Below are 17324 nucleotides of genomic sequence, written 5' to 3'. Positions count from 1 at the left end.
CATTAGAAATCGATGATAGTGTTTTGCATCATTACTTGCAGCGGGCATTAGAAATCGATGATAGTGTTTTGCATCATTACTTGCAGCGGACTATTGTTGGGTTTTTATTTCATTGTTTCTAATTGCATGTTTAGTGCAGTTAATCAAATCCAAACCGCCTCCTTTTACTAATAGTAGAAGTTTGATCAAGCCAAGTGGATTCGACCTGACATACCACTATTACAATCTTTATTGTGGTTTAGGACAGTTAGTAACTATTGTTTGTCGGTCTCGACAACTGTCGGTCGTTATTGCAAGATGGTCTTATAAACCTTACTTTTTATATCAGGATGTAGGGTAATAGCATATAATAGACATGATTCAGTGACGAAAATTAGGGTGAAGATAGGAAAACAGTCATAGCAATTGTCCCTCTTTGAATATTGGAGTTAATAAAAATGGTTAAAATTTTAATATAATTTATAAAGGGAAAAGTCTAAAAAAAAACTCTGTTTTGAATGATCAAGTCATTGGACAATTTTTTAAAACAAATAAATACTTGGACATTTCAAAACTTGTTAAATAACTCATTGGACTTTCTAAAACATGTTAGATACTTTCTTATTACCTATACAACTGGTTAACGTGATAAAATAATAATAAAAAAAGTATGAAAAAAGCCAATGGATATTCATATTTTGAACGTTTAAGTCCCTAAACATTTTTTGAACCAAGGGAGTACTTAGATTTACAAAATAAAACAAATATACCAAAAAGTATTTATATTTACAAAAAATACTTACATTTAAAAAAGATTTTTGATAAAAGTTATTTTAATTAAAAATAAAATATATTTTGTCAATGATTTTTCAAACTAAAAAAAATAAAAAAAATTTAAGATTACTGATTAAATTTATTTTAATTGAAAATAAAATATATCATGTATATGATTTTTCAAACTAAAAAAGATTTAAAAAGATTATGATGAAATTTATTTTAAAATCATTTTTTATTTTTTTTTTAATTTAAGAAATCATATATGGAATATATTTTATTTTTAACTAAAAATAAATATAATCAATAAGCCTTTTTAAATCTTTTTTATTTGTTTTAATTTGAAAAATCACAGGCAAAATAGTTTAATTAAAATAAATTTTATCAATAACTTTTTAAATATAAATACTTTTTTGATATATTTGTTTCATTTTATATATGCAATTATTTTTTTTGTTCAAAAAATATATTTAGAAACTTAATAGCTCAAAATATGAGAGTTTATTGGATTTTTTTCCAGATTTTTTTTCATAATTTTACCACATTAATCAGTTTTATAGGTCGTAAAAATGTATCTAACAAATTTTAAAAAGTCCAAGGGGTTATTTAGCAGGTTTTGGAATGTCTAAGAAATTATTTGTTTCAAAAAATTATCCAATGACTTGATCATTACAAACGACATAGTCCATTGGTTTTTTTAGACTTTTCTCAATTATAAATTGATTATTCTTTTTCAAAATAAAATTTATAATGAATTTTTAAATTTTCTTCCATTTCTGTAAATATTTTGGTTACAAATTAATTGACTTATCCTCACATCCATTATCCATATGATAAGAATCCATTGAAATAACTACAGGGACTATTTTGACTAATTTTTGACTTTCAAGGGTGAATCATATCCTTGATTCCACAATTAGTTAAAGTATAGGGGTATATATCGTCATTAAAACATAAGGGGGGGTGCCAATGAAACATTTCGACCTCAAACGATTCCTGGTTTTTCTGATCGTTTGCTTGTGAATTGCCCGTTAAATTTCCCGTTTGTTCGGAATTTCCGTTTCTTCCGGTATGTCCTCTCTCTCCCCTCTCCTTCTCTCTCTACAATCTTCTGCAACTCCTACGGTCTAATCTCTCCATTATTGTATTGTTCTTCATCAGCCATTTCTGCATGGTCAGTTTAGTTTCTTGAATCTTTTATCAGTTTCCCATTAATAAACAGAAAAAGAATCCCGTTCGGTTATTGTGTTTGGGATTCATTCGCACTTTTGAATCTTTCCGACGATCATAAAATGATGGGTTTTGAAACAATAAAAGTGGGTGCAAGTTGGTAGGAGAAATGATCCCGAATTGTTGGTTGTGTACTTCGTTTATCAATTGCTTTTGTCTGGGTTTTTCGGTGTTCTAATCGTCATCTTCTTTTCTGTTCCTTTTTACAGGTTTGTGGAAGGTGTAGAGGGAATTAAGGAATGGCATATAAGGTGGATCACGAGTATGATTACTTATTTAAGATTGTATTAATTGGGGATTCGGGAGTTGGAAAATCTAACATCCTTTCTAGGTTTACCCGTAATGAGTTCCTTCTGGAGTCTAAATCCACCATTGGTGTCGAATTCGCTACAAGGACTCTTCAGGTTGGTTGGTTTTGTCTACAATTTCTTATAGATATTGGTTTTTACGTTGATCATGTTCATATTAGAAATTTTGTTTCTTGAAATTGCATGTCGACATCTGTAAATAGCACATATTTGGTTGTTCTGGAAATTGATTCAGACAGATATAAATGGAGAGTTGGTAATGCCCATAAGGTGTTTGTTAAAATTACCCACAGTAAAATGTTTGGCAAATGAGTGATTTCAACCCAAAAACTTCTCAAAAAGGAAATGTTGCTTTCTGGGACTCGTCAGATATAAGAAATTGTTGTAATTTTCATTGGAAAGACGGTGTATTATAGATTGCATTGTCGGTACAAGCAATAAACTTTGTGAGTGATACAATGCAGGTTGAGGGGAAGACGGTGAAGGCGCAAATATGGGACACGGCCGGTCAAGAGAGGTACCGAGCAATCACGAGTGCTTATTATAGAGGAGCTGTAGGCGCCCTCTTGGTCTACGACATAACAAAGGGGCAAACATTTGAAAATGTGTTACGATGGCTACGAGAGCTAAGGGACCACGCAGACTCCAACATTGTCATCATGTTGGCCGGAAACAAGTCGGATTTGAACCATCTTAGAGTCGTCCAAGAAAGCGATGGTCAAAGGTTAGCAGAGCAAGAAGGGCTATCGTTCCTAGAGACTTCTGCACTCGAAGCACATAATGTCGAAAAGGCATTTCAAATGATTTTATTGGATATATATCATATAGTAAGCAAAAAAGCTTTGGCTGCTCAGGAAGCAGCCAAAGCTTCTGCGGTTCCTAGCCAAGGAACCACTATAAATGTTGTTGATTATGGGAATAAACCCCAAAGGAAAGGATGTTGTTCTAATTAGATGAAAAGAAAAGAGGAAAAACCATGTACTATAATACTATACATGTTTGTTTTCCTTTTCTTTTTTAGGATTAGTGAATAGATTTTGACATGTAGATTATCCAAAAACTATATATATTGTTCATTACACATTTTCTTCAGAATGTCTGTTTGTAGTTGTATATGTTAGTTATTGTTTTCCCCTTGAGATTAGTCACGAGACTAAGCGGTTGTTTGGTTAGTTTTCCATTAAGTACTGTATGGATAAAGCTATCTGTATGGATTGGAAAGTTTTTTGTTTGGGAGGGTTTTTCATATGACTCATTTGATGAGTATTATGAATAAAGTTTCCCTAAAAGCTTACTGAATAAATCGCTTTCTATAATATTAAGCCACCACCAAACACTCGTATACAGTTGTCGAATAAGATGCGAGTCTCATTAAGCTGCTAACGAACAGACCCTAAGACCGGTTACTACATAAGCGGCTAGTAAATGTGACGTAGGACAAGGACCTGTTATAACCGATGGATGGCACCTCTACTCTTAATCTTAAAGAGTTCTCCCACAAAAGAATTGTGTTGTTCTAAGACCACTTCCACAAACACCATTCATTAGGATTCGTTAGAGGTGTTTGCAGTCTGGTATGACGGTTTAAGTCTTTTTTAATAAACCAGTCACCAAGTGGCGGTTTAAGATTTTTCCAATCCATATAGTTTGAAATGAAGCGTCTAAATCGATCTAATCAGACCTCAAAAATGCGATCCAGCCTCACTAGTCTACAGATTGGTTTAGGTCGTTTGGACTGATTATGGGCTTTAAAGTTTAAAATATGAATTACAAATATTAAATCCAAATATATAGCTTAAAATTTCAAATAAAAATCATCAAATCAACCATACTCCATGGTCCACACTTTATACAAGCTCGCAAATTAGTATAAATGCTAAATTAGAAATGTGATGATTGACTTTAAAGAACCCTAAATTGGTAATTGTTTTATTAAATTCTAAGTTGAAGTAAACTGTAAATTTAATAAATGATAATTATATAAAAAGATTAGAATTTAAAAGTCTTATAAGTATTAGCCAATCTGTAAATCTAAAAGTCCAATACTGAAATAAAAGGATATGAGATTGTGAGTCAAAATGTGTTATATATTTTAAAGATTATATAATTATATAAACAACCGGTTCGGTCGGTTTAGACCGCCAAAAAACCACTCAAACCGCAGTCCAGACCACCTGATTTGGCAATTTTCTATGATCCGGTTTGGTTCAGTCAGACCGTTTTCTCCGTTCCATCGGTTTTAACACCCCCAACCATTTGATCTTCATTGGATATCATTTTAATATCAAACAATGATGGGGTCATTAAATTTTATTTTAACAAATAACAGCATATTTGTTTAAGAATATACAGATCAAAAAATTTCATGACAAGTCTCTTTCTGCTAATAGTTTTAGTTTACAATCCCAGAAGTTAAACAATTTCAAAACAGAAAACACCCATATAAATATGACACAAATAAATCTCTTTTTGAGGTTTATTGAAAAGTACTGGACAACAACTCCGCCTTTTTCTTGCACATTTATCTCCAAAATGACCCCATAAAAACTTGGTGTCATTTGATCATTTTGATCCTCAAGAGCTACTCATGCAAAGCAGATGAATTATACAATCTATAATAATAACCATAACTTACAGAGGAAAGCTTCCTGTGAATCGAATGTGATCCAGTGTTCGACGTAAGCCGTATGTATTCACAGCTGCATTTGCAGCTCGAAATCCTCCTCCATATGCTGGTGAAGCATCATGAGTTATCTGATGCATGAAAAATTCACCTAATCTGTTCTCCATTCTTGAAATCCCACCTTTCTTTGATGATGCTGATGATGATGATGTTGATGGCATGTTTTTTAATCCAGGCATGATCTCTGATTCAAGCCACATGTATGAAAGCACTTGACAGATACCTTCTTCTACCTCAGGATTCAGGTTCCTGTAACCTGTGTCAAATTTCAAAACTTTCTATAATCTCAGAAACATGAAACTACCAAATCTATGTTTTTTCAATTCTTTAAACAAAATTCAAAACTTTGCTAGTGAATCTGAGGAAGATCCAAAAAAGGTCTCCAGATTCACGTCTATTTTTTCGATTCTTGAAAGAAAAGAAACAGAATCTTGATAGTTACCAAAATTTCAATTTGGAAAAGAAAAAATTTCCAAATCTATGTTTTTTCAATTTTTCAAGGAGAAATTAAAACTTTGCTAGTTAATCTGGGGAAGATCCAAAAAGGGTCTCCAGATTCATGTCTGGTTTTTAAATTCTTGAAAATAAAAAAACAGAACCTTTTGCTAGTTACCAAACTTATAATTTGGAAAAGACTAAATTCAACTATGGTCTCCAGATTCATATCTGTTTTTTCTTTCTGGTTCTTGAAAGGAAAGTAGAATCTTTGTTAGTTACCTTTAAGACGTAACCAGCCATGCATCAATTCGTGAGCAAGAATGGCTCCAGTTAGTAATCTGCAGCCATTCGATCATCAAAAAGACTTTAGATTGTTGCCAAAATCTGCATTTTAATTATGCAAACAAATGATATGGTCTCAAGAAAGAAAAGGGTTCCTAAAGAGTCATAAAAACATCACCTTGGAAGACCATACAAAACAAGAATGGCGGTAACTTCACATCTGCGAGACAGCTTCTGATGTTGAGTTCTCAATCCTACCAACCGATGCCCACCAATTTTCGGCCTTCTTAGTATCTGCAACAACAAATTAACACGATAAGCATTTGATGAACATGGAATACACAAAGTATTATATTGTTTAAATTCGTACACTTGCAACAGTCTGCTCCTCAGAAAGACATAAACCCCTTGTTTCAGGCAAATGATGGAAGCCCTGAAAGGTGAAATTATTAATCAGAAGTGCCAAAAACATTATGATTTTAAAAAGAAAAAGAGTTGATTATTTACCTTTTTCTCCCCAACGATAGCCTCATTGAGGGCGTGTCTTTCAACAAGAAGCATCGGAATTTGTTGATCAAGTCTCATGTTCATTCCTTCGTAGTAGTCTCTAATGGCATGGTAAAGCGGTTGGCAGTCGCCTGTATCCATTATCGCAGATTCCATACACTCCAGGCATAAACTCCGCCCATCTCCCAAAGAGATGTATCGAACATTCACGGACTTCAGGATGAAAAACGTCATAATCATGAAAATCACATACTTATTTTGTGGATCTTGCTTATATGGTGTGAGAAGAAAGGATATCAATCTTGAACTAAAAAGTGTCCGGTAAAAATCGAATAGGACATTGTATTTCAAAAGTGTCATAAAAAACTTGTTAGGATGCTCAAAAACGTCCCAACATCCTATTGTAACACATTTACATAGGATGCGCAATTCTATTGGTCCTATAAGTTCTACAAAACATTCTATTATGGCATTTAGACATCTTTGGCATCCTATAAAAACCGATTCTGCTGTAGTGATATAAATCAATGGAACATGAAACTTGCAATATCATCAGAAACCATACCTCCAATCGTTCACAACTACAGCATCGAGCTGTATTATCATTCTCGTGTGCAGGACAATATTTCTGGGACCAAAATGGGTGGCATCGATACTCAATCAACCCAGTTTCGTTCGTGGGAATCTAGAAAAGCAGAGATAATAATATTACACATGCTTCCAGTAATAGTCTTTCTAGAGATCATATCAGCCTTAATGCAGTTCATCTGTAATCTTTTAGAATTCCAATTCTTATTTTAAGAATCAAGATAGCTGAAAGTTAGTTAATGCACAAAAGGGGTTTCATAAGCATAGTTTTGCTTACAAATTGAAAGCAGACTTCACATTTGGGATGAGTCAACTCTTTGAAACAGGACTTATGGTATGCATCTTTCCCTGATAAAGAGAACTTGAATCAACAGAAAAAACTAACATGAGCTGGCAATAGTAAGAGATTCAACAGCATCATTTGACATTACAGAAGTTTGTCACGGATCAAATGAGAAATAAGTTTAAATCAAATAAAATGCATTTGGTGGCATGATGGCTAATAGCAGAACAAATTACCTCGTGTTCGGTGATTGGGTAACCACAAGCACGACAACAGAAGCACTCTGGATGAAAAAAGGTCCCCATGCATCCCAAGTAATTGCTGTAACCAATGTCGCGGTTGCAGCCACCACATACTCTGCAAGTTGGATATGTATATAAAGATCAATCAAAGTTATATCATGATTTGACCCTTCGTTTTTCTAGAAATGCAGGCAACAGAAGACGGTCCAGCTTAACACGGTTGCAGAAAAAACCACAGGGATATAGATATAACTTATAAGTACCTATATCCCATGGGATGACATTCACTAGGTACATATGGAGGGTATGACGGATGAAGGTCGTTTTGACGTGATTTTGCAAGATCTTCATCATTGTCTGGCTGCCACTGATATCCTGAACGGATTCAAACACAATGTTTTTTCTGTAATCTAGAGATAAAGGTTGAAAATGAATTGGATGAGAGTTACAAAAAAGGAGTTCCAATTTTCAATTACTAACATCTTACCATTTGGATTCTTCAAACCTTCGGCCAAAGAAAGTGCAATTGCTCGATCTAATTCTTCCTTCTCCTTATYAGTCCTTGGGCGATTGTCCTAAAGGAATTTCTTGGTTATAGTAACAAAAGCCAAAGCAAAAGAACAGAGAATGACATTAAGAAAATAACAAACTTCAGCTCAACTTCCTTGCAACCATAAACCGAAGCATCAAAGAAATATCAAACCAACCAAAATCTTCAAAAGCACCAAAAAGAGGAATCAAACAAGCACAAAGTGGTGAAAAACTCCACAATGTGCAGTTTGTCATAACGTGAAGATTGAGAACTAAAGCGTCAATAAAACATTTAAAAGAAGGTATAATCCCCAAACGATATGTGTATTTGATGCTTCGTGTTAGTACGGTGTCTAAGTTGATGTATTTTTCTCTATATTACAAGGTAGATTTTTCTTCATTTTGCTCCTTCATAACATTTGAAGCCTGATAGCATCACAGTTCTAAGCAAAGTTCACATTTTTGTATATAGTTCCTGCAAATACAATATAAGCCCACAATGAAAGAAGGGAAGATGGTATTTACCAAAGATCTAACTGGAGCGCGCAATACCATACTTTCATCTCCAATAAACTGAGGAGGATTTCCATCACCAATCGACCCACGACTTGACCCACCTTTGAAAAGCTTACTCAACCATTTCATAAACCGGGACTTTCTTTCTGCGTGCGAAGAAACAAAGTGCCCTGCTTTAAAAATCATGGTTACATTGATATATATCACCTCTATACTACACATGTTCGTCTGAAATATAAGCACACACTAATCCACACCAAATTGTAAAAAATCTGATTGATCCCCATACACAGGTTCTGTGGTATTAGTAAACCCCAAAATCATGGAATCAAAAGTGGAAACATAAGGGTCCTCTTTCAGAAATTTCCACATGTAAAATTCATACAAGCATTTCATCAAACAGTTTCCTGATATAAAGTCACAAAGCCCAGAACTCAAAGAATATCATATAATAAAAAATGTTGTTGTTTTTCATACCATATATACAAGGCTGAGAGAGGTGGCTGACGTTCACGGAAGAAGACATGATTGGTGGGTTCCGGGCCGTATGTATAGATTTGCCACCGGGAGTTCAAGAAGGTGGAAAAAGACGAATGCTGAAACCAAAAAAGAAGTAAGATGGCGATAACACTGAAATGGTCCTGTGAGAAAGAAGGGGGGAAAGAAAAGAACGGTAGGAGAGGAAGAGAGAGAGAGAGAGAGAGAGATGAGCGGAAGAACAATGGCATCATTGATGATAAAAAGCTAATTATTTTGAGAAAGAAAAGAAAGGAGGGGAATCTCTGATGGAGAAAGGAAAGGTACAGTTTTGAGATAGAGAAATAGATTGATTCTTGGCTTGTGAAAAGCAAAGATGAAGAAAGTGGGAGAGATCGAAGCAGAGAATCTTGAAGAAGGAGAAAGTTAACTGTTTGTGGACAAAAGAAACTGTAGAATTGAAAGAGAGTAGAGAAAACTAGGGTTGAAGATTAGCATCCAATTTTCGATCGGACTTTGGATGATGAAACCAACTTTTGAAAGAGAATTTTGCCGGCAAAAAGCAACGGCATACAAATCACAACGGCCCTGCCCTTTCATCTTCTCTTTCAAATCTGTTTTATCCCTTCCATTTGGAATATATCATGTGAACGTCTTCTTTTTTCCTTTTCGCTCTTCTTTTTTAACCGCAAAAACGATCATACGATTTTATTCGGTCGAACAAAATCAAACAAACTTAACGTATCTTTTCATTACAAGTACGAGATGAAAGGTGGACTGGACGGTATGTAAATGCAATGAGATGGCTCGCTCGAACCTACCACATCCTTATCTGCAATCGAAAATGATAAATCGTTATTATTAATATTAAAAAAGTGTGAAGAATGCTAAAAGCTGTGAAGCCTGAGCTGACAATATCCATTTGCTCTTTATATATATGGTAACATTTATATTATAAGAAATTAAGAATGTTATAATTTCACATCATGCAAATAACCCTTATTTATGCTTATGTAATGTTCTTATATAATATAGAAAAATACTTGCATGCATCATAACATCATATAAACGTAACACAAGGACATGATAAACGATAGTTGTGTATAACCCACTTTAAAATAGCGCATGGAGCTCACTTCACTGGATCTTATATTTTCGATGCTTAGGTGGCGTTTCTTTTTTAAGAGATGCTAAATTATGATTTTTAAGAGGTGGTGTTGAAGTCTGAAATTTGAATCAGTCAGACTGTTTGTTTTTACGTCTGAAATCTGAATCAACCATATTGGTTATAGCAATCTTTTGTTTCAACATGGATTTGTATTTCTTTCTTTCAAGGTTTTAGTCAAATAACAAAAAGAATTCAGAGTTTTCCTTATGGTGGGTGGAGTTGAAATCATTTGTATTATGAAATCTGAATCTAATCCGTCGATTACAATTTTATCATGAGATTCGTAGAAGAGGAGATTGGGATATCAGCAGGAGATGTTGATCTTCTTCGGCGCCTTCAGATTTTGATTATATATTGTGTTGGTCGTGGGAAGAATCATGGATCATTGTAAGATGGACCACCGGTAAAAAAGAGTTGATTTAAGAGGTATTAAGTGATAGGTTTATCACTTAAAAATTCAATGGAAGAAAATATCATTTAAGCTCTTATTTTGAAGGAAAAAAAACGATCTAAAAATGAAAATATCTAAACGATTCAGACTTAAGAGATGGTTAAGGGGAAATTTAAAAAAAAAAAAAAAAACAGGATGTTAGTATGTATCACATGCAAACGTCTAGTGAAAAATGTATTAAATCTAACTTCTCGTTGATCGTGAAGTGTTTGCATATGTGTAGTGGGATTAATGGGTCGTTTACCTAAATGCTTATTCGGTAAGTGTTTAACGTTAAGAGTCAACATTATAATTTATTTTAGTGGGTAAGATTATAATACATCAAAACGTATCATATGCAACAATTTACCTGGTAAGCGTTTACCTGGGTAAGAGTCGTCACCCTCACTTATCGGGTAAGACTATCCATCTTTATCATCGCTCTTACCGGGTAAGATTCTTGGCCCTTGCCATGTTCATCCGGTGAGGAAAATTACCCGGTAAGTACTATCGGGTAAGTGTTTAGTAAACGGCCCCTAAGTGAAACGATGTATGATATATATACATATATATATATATATATGGGCAAGTTCATTTGTTAATTCAAATTATTGTGTTAACTTTATGAACTAATCATGGTCATTGATTTTTAAAATATATGGTTGAGATTAATATATTATAAATTTAATTTATTACCCTTATAATCTCACAAACATACGTCAACGTAGTAGCTCAAGGGTATTCATGTAAAAGAGGAGGTGCAATCCATGTCATTGGTTACAAACAGTAGAAATCATGTATGTCAGTTTGTGTTCATATGGGTGTATGCATGTCAATTTGTGTTCATAATTACCAAGACACTCGCTTTGATTATTTACTTCACTTCCCGATCTCGAACTTCGACTGTCATCATTAACAATTTTAAAACCTTCTCAAAGTTGTCTTGTTGTTTTCCAATATTTTTATCCATAATTATTTGAACCATAACAAACACTTTACTAGCAGATCTCTTTCATCAATCATAAATTTATAAATATTAAAAATGAAAGATCAATATTAAAAAATAAAAAAATTCACAAGATCAATATTAAAAAATGCAAAAATCATTGGATTTTACCGATCTTGTAACTCCCAATTAATGATATAGGAGTTACAAAAAAAAAAATTTACCCCTATACTCTTAACATTAAATTATTAGATAGAGTAAACCTAATATTAAGATGGATTGTGGTTGGTAGAAAAAGTTCATAAAGTTAACACAATAATTTAGGTTAAGATTTGAACTAAACGCTCTCTCTCTCTCTTTCTCTCTCTCTATATATATATATATATATATATGTATATATAACAAAAAATGTTGTATCTGAAATGTGTGGTTTACTTATGTTATGAGGTTTCATGATAATTATTGAAAACAATTGGATTAATTTGAAGTGTTGTGTTGATAAGTTTGTGCAATAATGATTTATTTATTGTTTGTTATTAATTGTTATCTTACTTTGTGTGTCTTAAAGGCACATGTTTTTGTGTGGTTATTGTGAATATATGCTACATATGAATATTATTTGATGGCTTATACTTTATGCACGTGCAATTGGTTGTGACATAATTAAGTGACATAATGGTGTCAAAATTGTAATTAAGTATAGAATGTGTGTAAATTTATGTAACCGACACATTACATATTTATCATTTTTTTTTTACTTGTTTGATATTGTATTAGGTACTTTGCTACAAGCTTAACGAGCTTGGTGCGAGTAACGTCTTATTCAGTTAGTTATACATGACTGTTTGTTAGTGGTTTAATGATATACAAAGTGGTATTCAGTAAGTTTGAAAAATTTTATGCACAAAGTCAAGTTTTTTTAAACTTGTCTCTCTCAATTAAAAAGAACGCTCCTTTTATCCGTGAAAAAATTATCTCAAAGAAAAACTTTATCCATCTATACAGACAGATTAATTTACACAAATAACTTTATCCATATAATACCTAATGAAAAATCAACCAAACAACTCTTTACACAAGTATAATGGTACTTGCTAAGTGTATGACATACATTGGGTATAAAAAATGTTTATTTCCTTGTATAATAGCACAAATATTAAAGGAAAAGCTAAATAGAGCAACAGTATAATAGAGAGGAGGAATATGTATACTCATTAATCATAAGTCATTCATATAGGGAATAGTTACAAGTAGATAATTACGAGATATTTCAGTTCTAATCTAACACTGATATATCTATCTCTATCATCATATCCTTTAAACGATAGCACAATTATCCTACAACAATTCGTCTTGTGCTGAGTCAAACGAGTGATGGTGCACGATTGTTGTCTCGTTAAAACCTTACGCCTAATTAAAAATCCAGTGGGAAAGATAAAAGTAGGATGAAGAAAAGAGTACAATGTACCAGTTTCTTTGCAACACATAATCTTTTTCTTTAGTCTAATATTATCTCATATTCGTACATTAATCATGAGAGTTAAGAAAGCATGATGGTATATAAACTATTGCTTCACTAAAACCTTACACCAAGGAACAAAACACATTGGGAAAAATAAAACATTGCTGAATGAAATAGCACAACAAACCATTATTATATATATATATATAGTAAATTCCCTTGTTTTGGGCATTAATTAAGGGAGATTGGAAAACATTTGCATTTTAATATTTTCAACACATTTCCCAAATATAGTTTTAAATAATGATTTGGTAAACAGATATGTTACATTCTCTTCACATATTATTTGATTCACTTGAATCTTGAGGAGAGTTTGTTATTGATGATTATATAAAAACTTAAGCGAAATATGCTTTGTGTTATGACCTTTGATGTATCTTACTTTCATTTCTTCGATACATGATGCATTATTTCCATATATGCATATAGGAGGGTGGTTGAAATCAAACCACTAGCTCCTCTAATATATGTAATGATTTAACCATCAAACTCTTGAAATCATGTAGAGGAGGTAGCTACTAGGGTTTTCCTACTTTACTTCCAAGCAATCGACATGTTCCATGTGGCAATTATTTATCCAGTTTGGGACGACCTTTGTGTCGGTCAGACAGATACTTAATATCAGCAAATACATACCAAGACATTGTTTGGTGTTTTTTCTATGAGGGATAATACTTTTGTTGCTCATTATCTAAGTAGATATTGAAGTTCCATTATCAATCTCATTTTTCTCTCTGTAGGAAATGTATAAGACCACGTCAATGGTTCCAAAACGTTAACTGGATATCATTTCAATGACGTTGTGCTGGCATTGAGCTAAATCTAGCTAATAAGTTCACTGAGAAATACAATATACAGTCAAATTTATTGTGCTAAGTACAATAATGCGCATCTTGTACTTAGATATGGAATTCTAGCTCACAACACCTCTTTGTCATCATCCTTTAGACGAAATTGATATTTTCTTATATCCATCACTTTAATCGATCATTGGAGTAGCCAGATATGCTTTGTCCATATTAAATCGCATAATCATGTTTTGGACATATGCAAATCGTTGGATTAATGTTCCACAAGTTTGGTATCCGAGCTCCAGTAGCTAGATGTAGCCAAGTTTTCCCAAGATATTTCATCTCAAGTTTAGATTTCAAGTAGTTATGTTTTTTTCTTATTTCATCAAGAGTGTCTATTATGTTCATAACGCCGACATATAGAGCTACGATTGAAAATATGGAACTTGTTTTCTTTATAAATACGCAAGGGCACAATTCATTATTCTTATATCCCTTCCCAATCAAGTATTTACTTAGGCAGGTGTACCACATCGGCCTAGATTGCTTTAATCTATAAAGTGAAAATTTCAATTTTATTGCAAACGCTCTTCATGGTTTACACCTACTTGACTTGGGTAGTATAATGTCGTCATATACTTTTATATATCTCTAAATCTAGATCCCTATAGAAATATGTAGTAGCCACATCCTTGAGCTGCATTTCCAGATTTTATAAACTATTAGGCTAATTAATTAGCAGAACATTATAGCATCCATCATGGGAGGCCAAGTCTTCTCGTGGTCAATCCAGGGCGTTGTGAGAAACCATGTGCCAAAGGAGAGTCTTATACATTATGACTTAATTGTTCTCATTACGTTGTCTAACAAATGATTTATCTATGTCAAACATGATTTACACTTGGTGGGTTAGCGCTACCAGACCAAATACCATTTTATTTGTCAAATAATATAATTCTCCTTGATTGCTTCTTGTTATTTAGGCCAATTTGCCCTTTATTGACATGTTTCAACTGATCATGGTTCGATGTCATCATGCTCTATCAACTCATATGCACTCTCATAATTCATTTGAGATTTCTTTGATCTTTGGAATCAATATTAATGTAATGATTGATAGACATAGTTATAATGAGAAACAATCTCATGAGAGGTTTATTTATTCATGATAAATGATTATGTCGTATTATTTTCTTCTTTAGTGAATATCTATCGAACCAATTAGTTTTCCCCATTTCTTTTGGGAGTCACGACCTCAACCACCCCTCCACCATGTATAATTGCAACACACTTTCCAATGGCGTATTTTGATTATCTTCGTAGAGCGAACATGCTGATAACGTGTCAAATGAAAAACTAAATAGAACAACAGTAGAATAGAGAGAATGAATATATAATTATCATCAATCATAAGTTTTTTATATAGTGATAGGTTACAAGTGATAACTACGAAATATTTCGGTTCTAATCTAATTCTGATATATTTATCTCTATTTCTATCGCCACATCCTCTAGACAGACACTTATCCAACAACAACAAATTGTTATTTAGTCAAATTTGATGTTAACTTATGCATTTTCATACACCATGTTTGTATCATATATATATATATATATATATATATATATATATGTGTGTGTGTGTGTATGTATATGGAGTGTTTGTTCATTATAATTCATATAACTTGCATTTAGATAATTGCTCACATTATATATGTATGTGCTTCAACATATTGAATGTTCATGCCATATATCATACCATTAAAATAGTATTGATTTGTGAACAAATTTAAATATATTATTGATTAGTAATAAAACATATTAAATATTCTATTGAGTTGCTATAAAACAACATAAAAGAGGCTATTAAAGGGTTACACATATGTACAATTACTACAACAAAATCAGTTTTATATGACATTTTCAAATTCTAAGTGTCCTAATAGACCTCTTTATAAGACTTGGTTTATAGAACCAAAAAAATAAATTGTCCTATCTAAAGGTGTTGTAATAAGTTTGACATTTTTTGATGTCGTAATAAGTTTTTTATGACATTTTTAATATAGGACGTCCTATTATCAACTTTATAGGACACTTTTGAGAAAATGTCCTATAAACTCAATTTTTTATAGGACAAATTTTCAAATAATGTCCTATAAAGTTGATAATGGGACGCTTTATATTAAAAGTGTCATAAAAACTTATTACGACATTAAAAAACGTCATATAAACTTATTACAACACCTTTAGATATAACACTTTATTTTTTTGGTCTTATAAATTAAGTCCTATAAATAGGTCTATTAAGACACTTAGAATTTGGGAGTGTCCTAAAAAACCGATTTTGTTGTAGTGAATAAGTACTCAATGCAATTGGTTAAACAAGTTTGAAATATTTATAATTTTAGAAAATATATAAAATAACAGTTAAAATTAGGATATATATGTGGTCTAATATTTAGAATTCAAAACATATTAAATCAGTTAAAATTTGTTATGACGTCTGTCTATTTCTCCAACCCTACTCAAACGATATAAAACATGTTAATTAACATTCCTATATCTTAAACTACAAACACAGATATATATATATATATATATNTCTATTTCTCCAACCCTACTCAAACGATATAAAACATGTTAATTAACATTCCTATATCTTAAACTACAAACACAGATATATATATATATATATATATCGATTGAAAGAAAAACGTGTCTCGTACAATTTGAGAGAGTTCGTTTTATGAAAAATATCATACTAATAATTTACAGGTACATATGTTAAAATTTGAATTTAATTTTAAAAAAAAAAGGGTCAGATTTTTTTAACACACTTTAAATAAATAAAAATATTACATTTTGAATTGATGAGTAATGTTTGGACCTCAGCTTTTGCTTTGAACAAAGTATCTCTCAGCAACTTTATGCTTAAAAAATATAAAAAACAAAATACAACTTGGCTGTTTGCTGTCATTACCATTCTTTTCTTTTTGCTAAAAATTAAAGGTTAAATATATTTATTCTTTTTTGCATTTATATATCTGATTATCGACAACCTCAACCAGTATTACACAAAACTTATCTTTAAAGACAACAATGTAAGAGGACATTTTTTGGATCACTTTGCGATCGAGGCTAGCAGAAGCAGGGACGGACCCAAGAATTTTTGGATACAGTGACACCATATAAAATGATTGCACCTTCTAGAATAAAACGGTAGCACCTTTCACGAACTTAATTTTTTTTTACCTTACCACGGAGGAACAATACGGTAACACGTGCCACCTAACCACCCCTCTAGGTCCTTCTATGAGCAGAAAGGCCATGGACAAAGTCACTTTGTCCATTTGTCAACTGAACTATACACCAGATGTTACATGTTTCCATATTAAAAATTATTTAAATCCGAAGTGTTTGTTCGTCAATTTCTTGGGTTTTTATTACTGAAGAAAAATCATCTGCCTCAAATTTTCACGTTTCATTAGATGATTTTTGTCCTTTATCTATACTATATTATAAAGTATTTGGCAAAAAACTCTTAAAAACCACTTTTTATGCATAAAGTACTGTTTATTAATGCATGTTACTTAAAACTCAAGATTACAAGTAGATTGTGCGTAAGTACA

The 17324-nt window shown here is 32.3% G+C and overlaps 2 protein-coding genes across 3 annotated transcripts; one reads left to right on the top strand and one right to left on the bottom strand.

Annotated features, from left to right (window-relative positions):
* The first annotated feature begins 1876 nt into the window (after nt 1-1876).
* On the top strand, nt 1877-3244 carry LOC112524631 (ras-related protein Rab11C-like). Its single transcript, XM_025134551.1, has 3 exons — nt 1877-1927; nt 2193-2387; nt 2756-3244. The coding sequence occupies exons 2-3, from the start codon at nt 2223-2225 to the stop codon at nt 3242-3244; spliced, it is 654 nt and encodes a 217-aa protein (XP_024990319.1). The 5' UTR covers nt 1877-1927; nt 2193-2222.
* A 1484-nt stretch (nt 3245-4728) lies between these two features.
* Nucleotides 4729-9321, bottom strand: LOC112525514 (protein DA1-related 2). 2 transcript variants are annotated; one of them, XM_025135676.1, is made up of 12 exons: nt 8839-9321; nt 8371-8531; nt 7802-7889; nt 7578-7689; nt 7309-7429; nt 7067-7150; nt 6767-6886; nt 6202-6414; nt 6065-6127; nt 5873-5988; nt 5692-5750; nt 4729-5230 (listed from the first exon to the last, which is right to left on the bottom strand). In XM_025135676.1, the coding sequence occupies exons 1-12, from the start codon at nt 8885-8887 to the stop codon at nt 4923-4925; spliced, it is 1494 nt and encodes a 497-aa protein (XP_024991444.1). In that variant the 5' UTR covers nt 8888-9321; the 3' UTR covers nt 4729-4922. The 2 variants fall into 2 exon arrangements, with proteins under 2 accessions (XP_024991444.1, XP_024991445.1); XM_025135677.1 differs by having other exon boundaries at nt 8371-8507.
* Between the last annotated feature and the right edge of the window lie 8003 nt (nt 9322-17324).

This window comes from Cynara cardunculus (assembly GCF_001531365.2).
Source record: "Cynara cardunculus var. scolymus isolate 2C chromosome LG 13, CcrdV1, whole genome shotgun sequence".
NCBI lineage: Eukaryota > Viridiplantae > Streptophyta > Magnoliopsida > Asterales > Asteraceae > Cynara > Cynara cardunculus.
The sequence above is the reverse complement of the archived record's forward strand: the minus strand, read 5'-3'. Positions and strand labels throughout refer to the sequence as shown.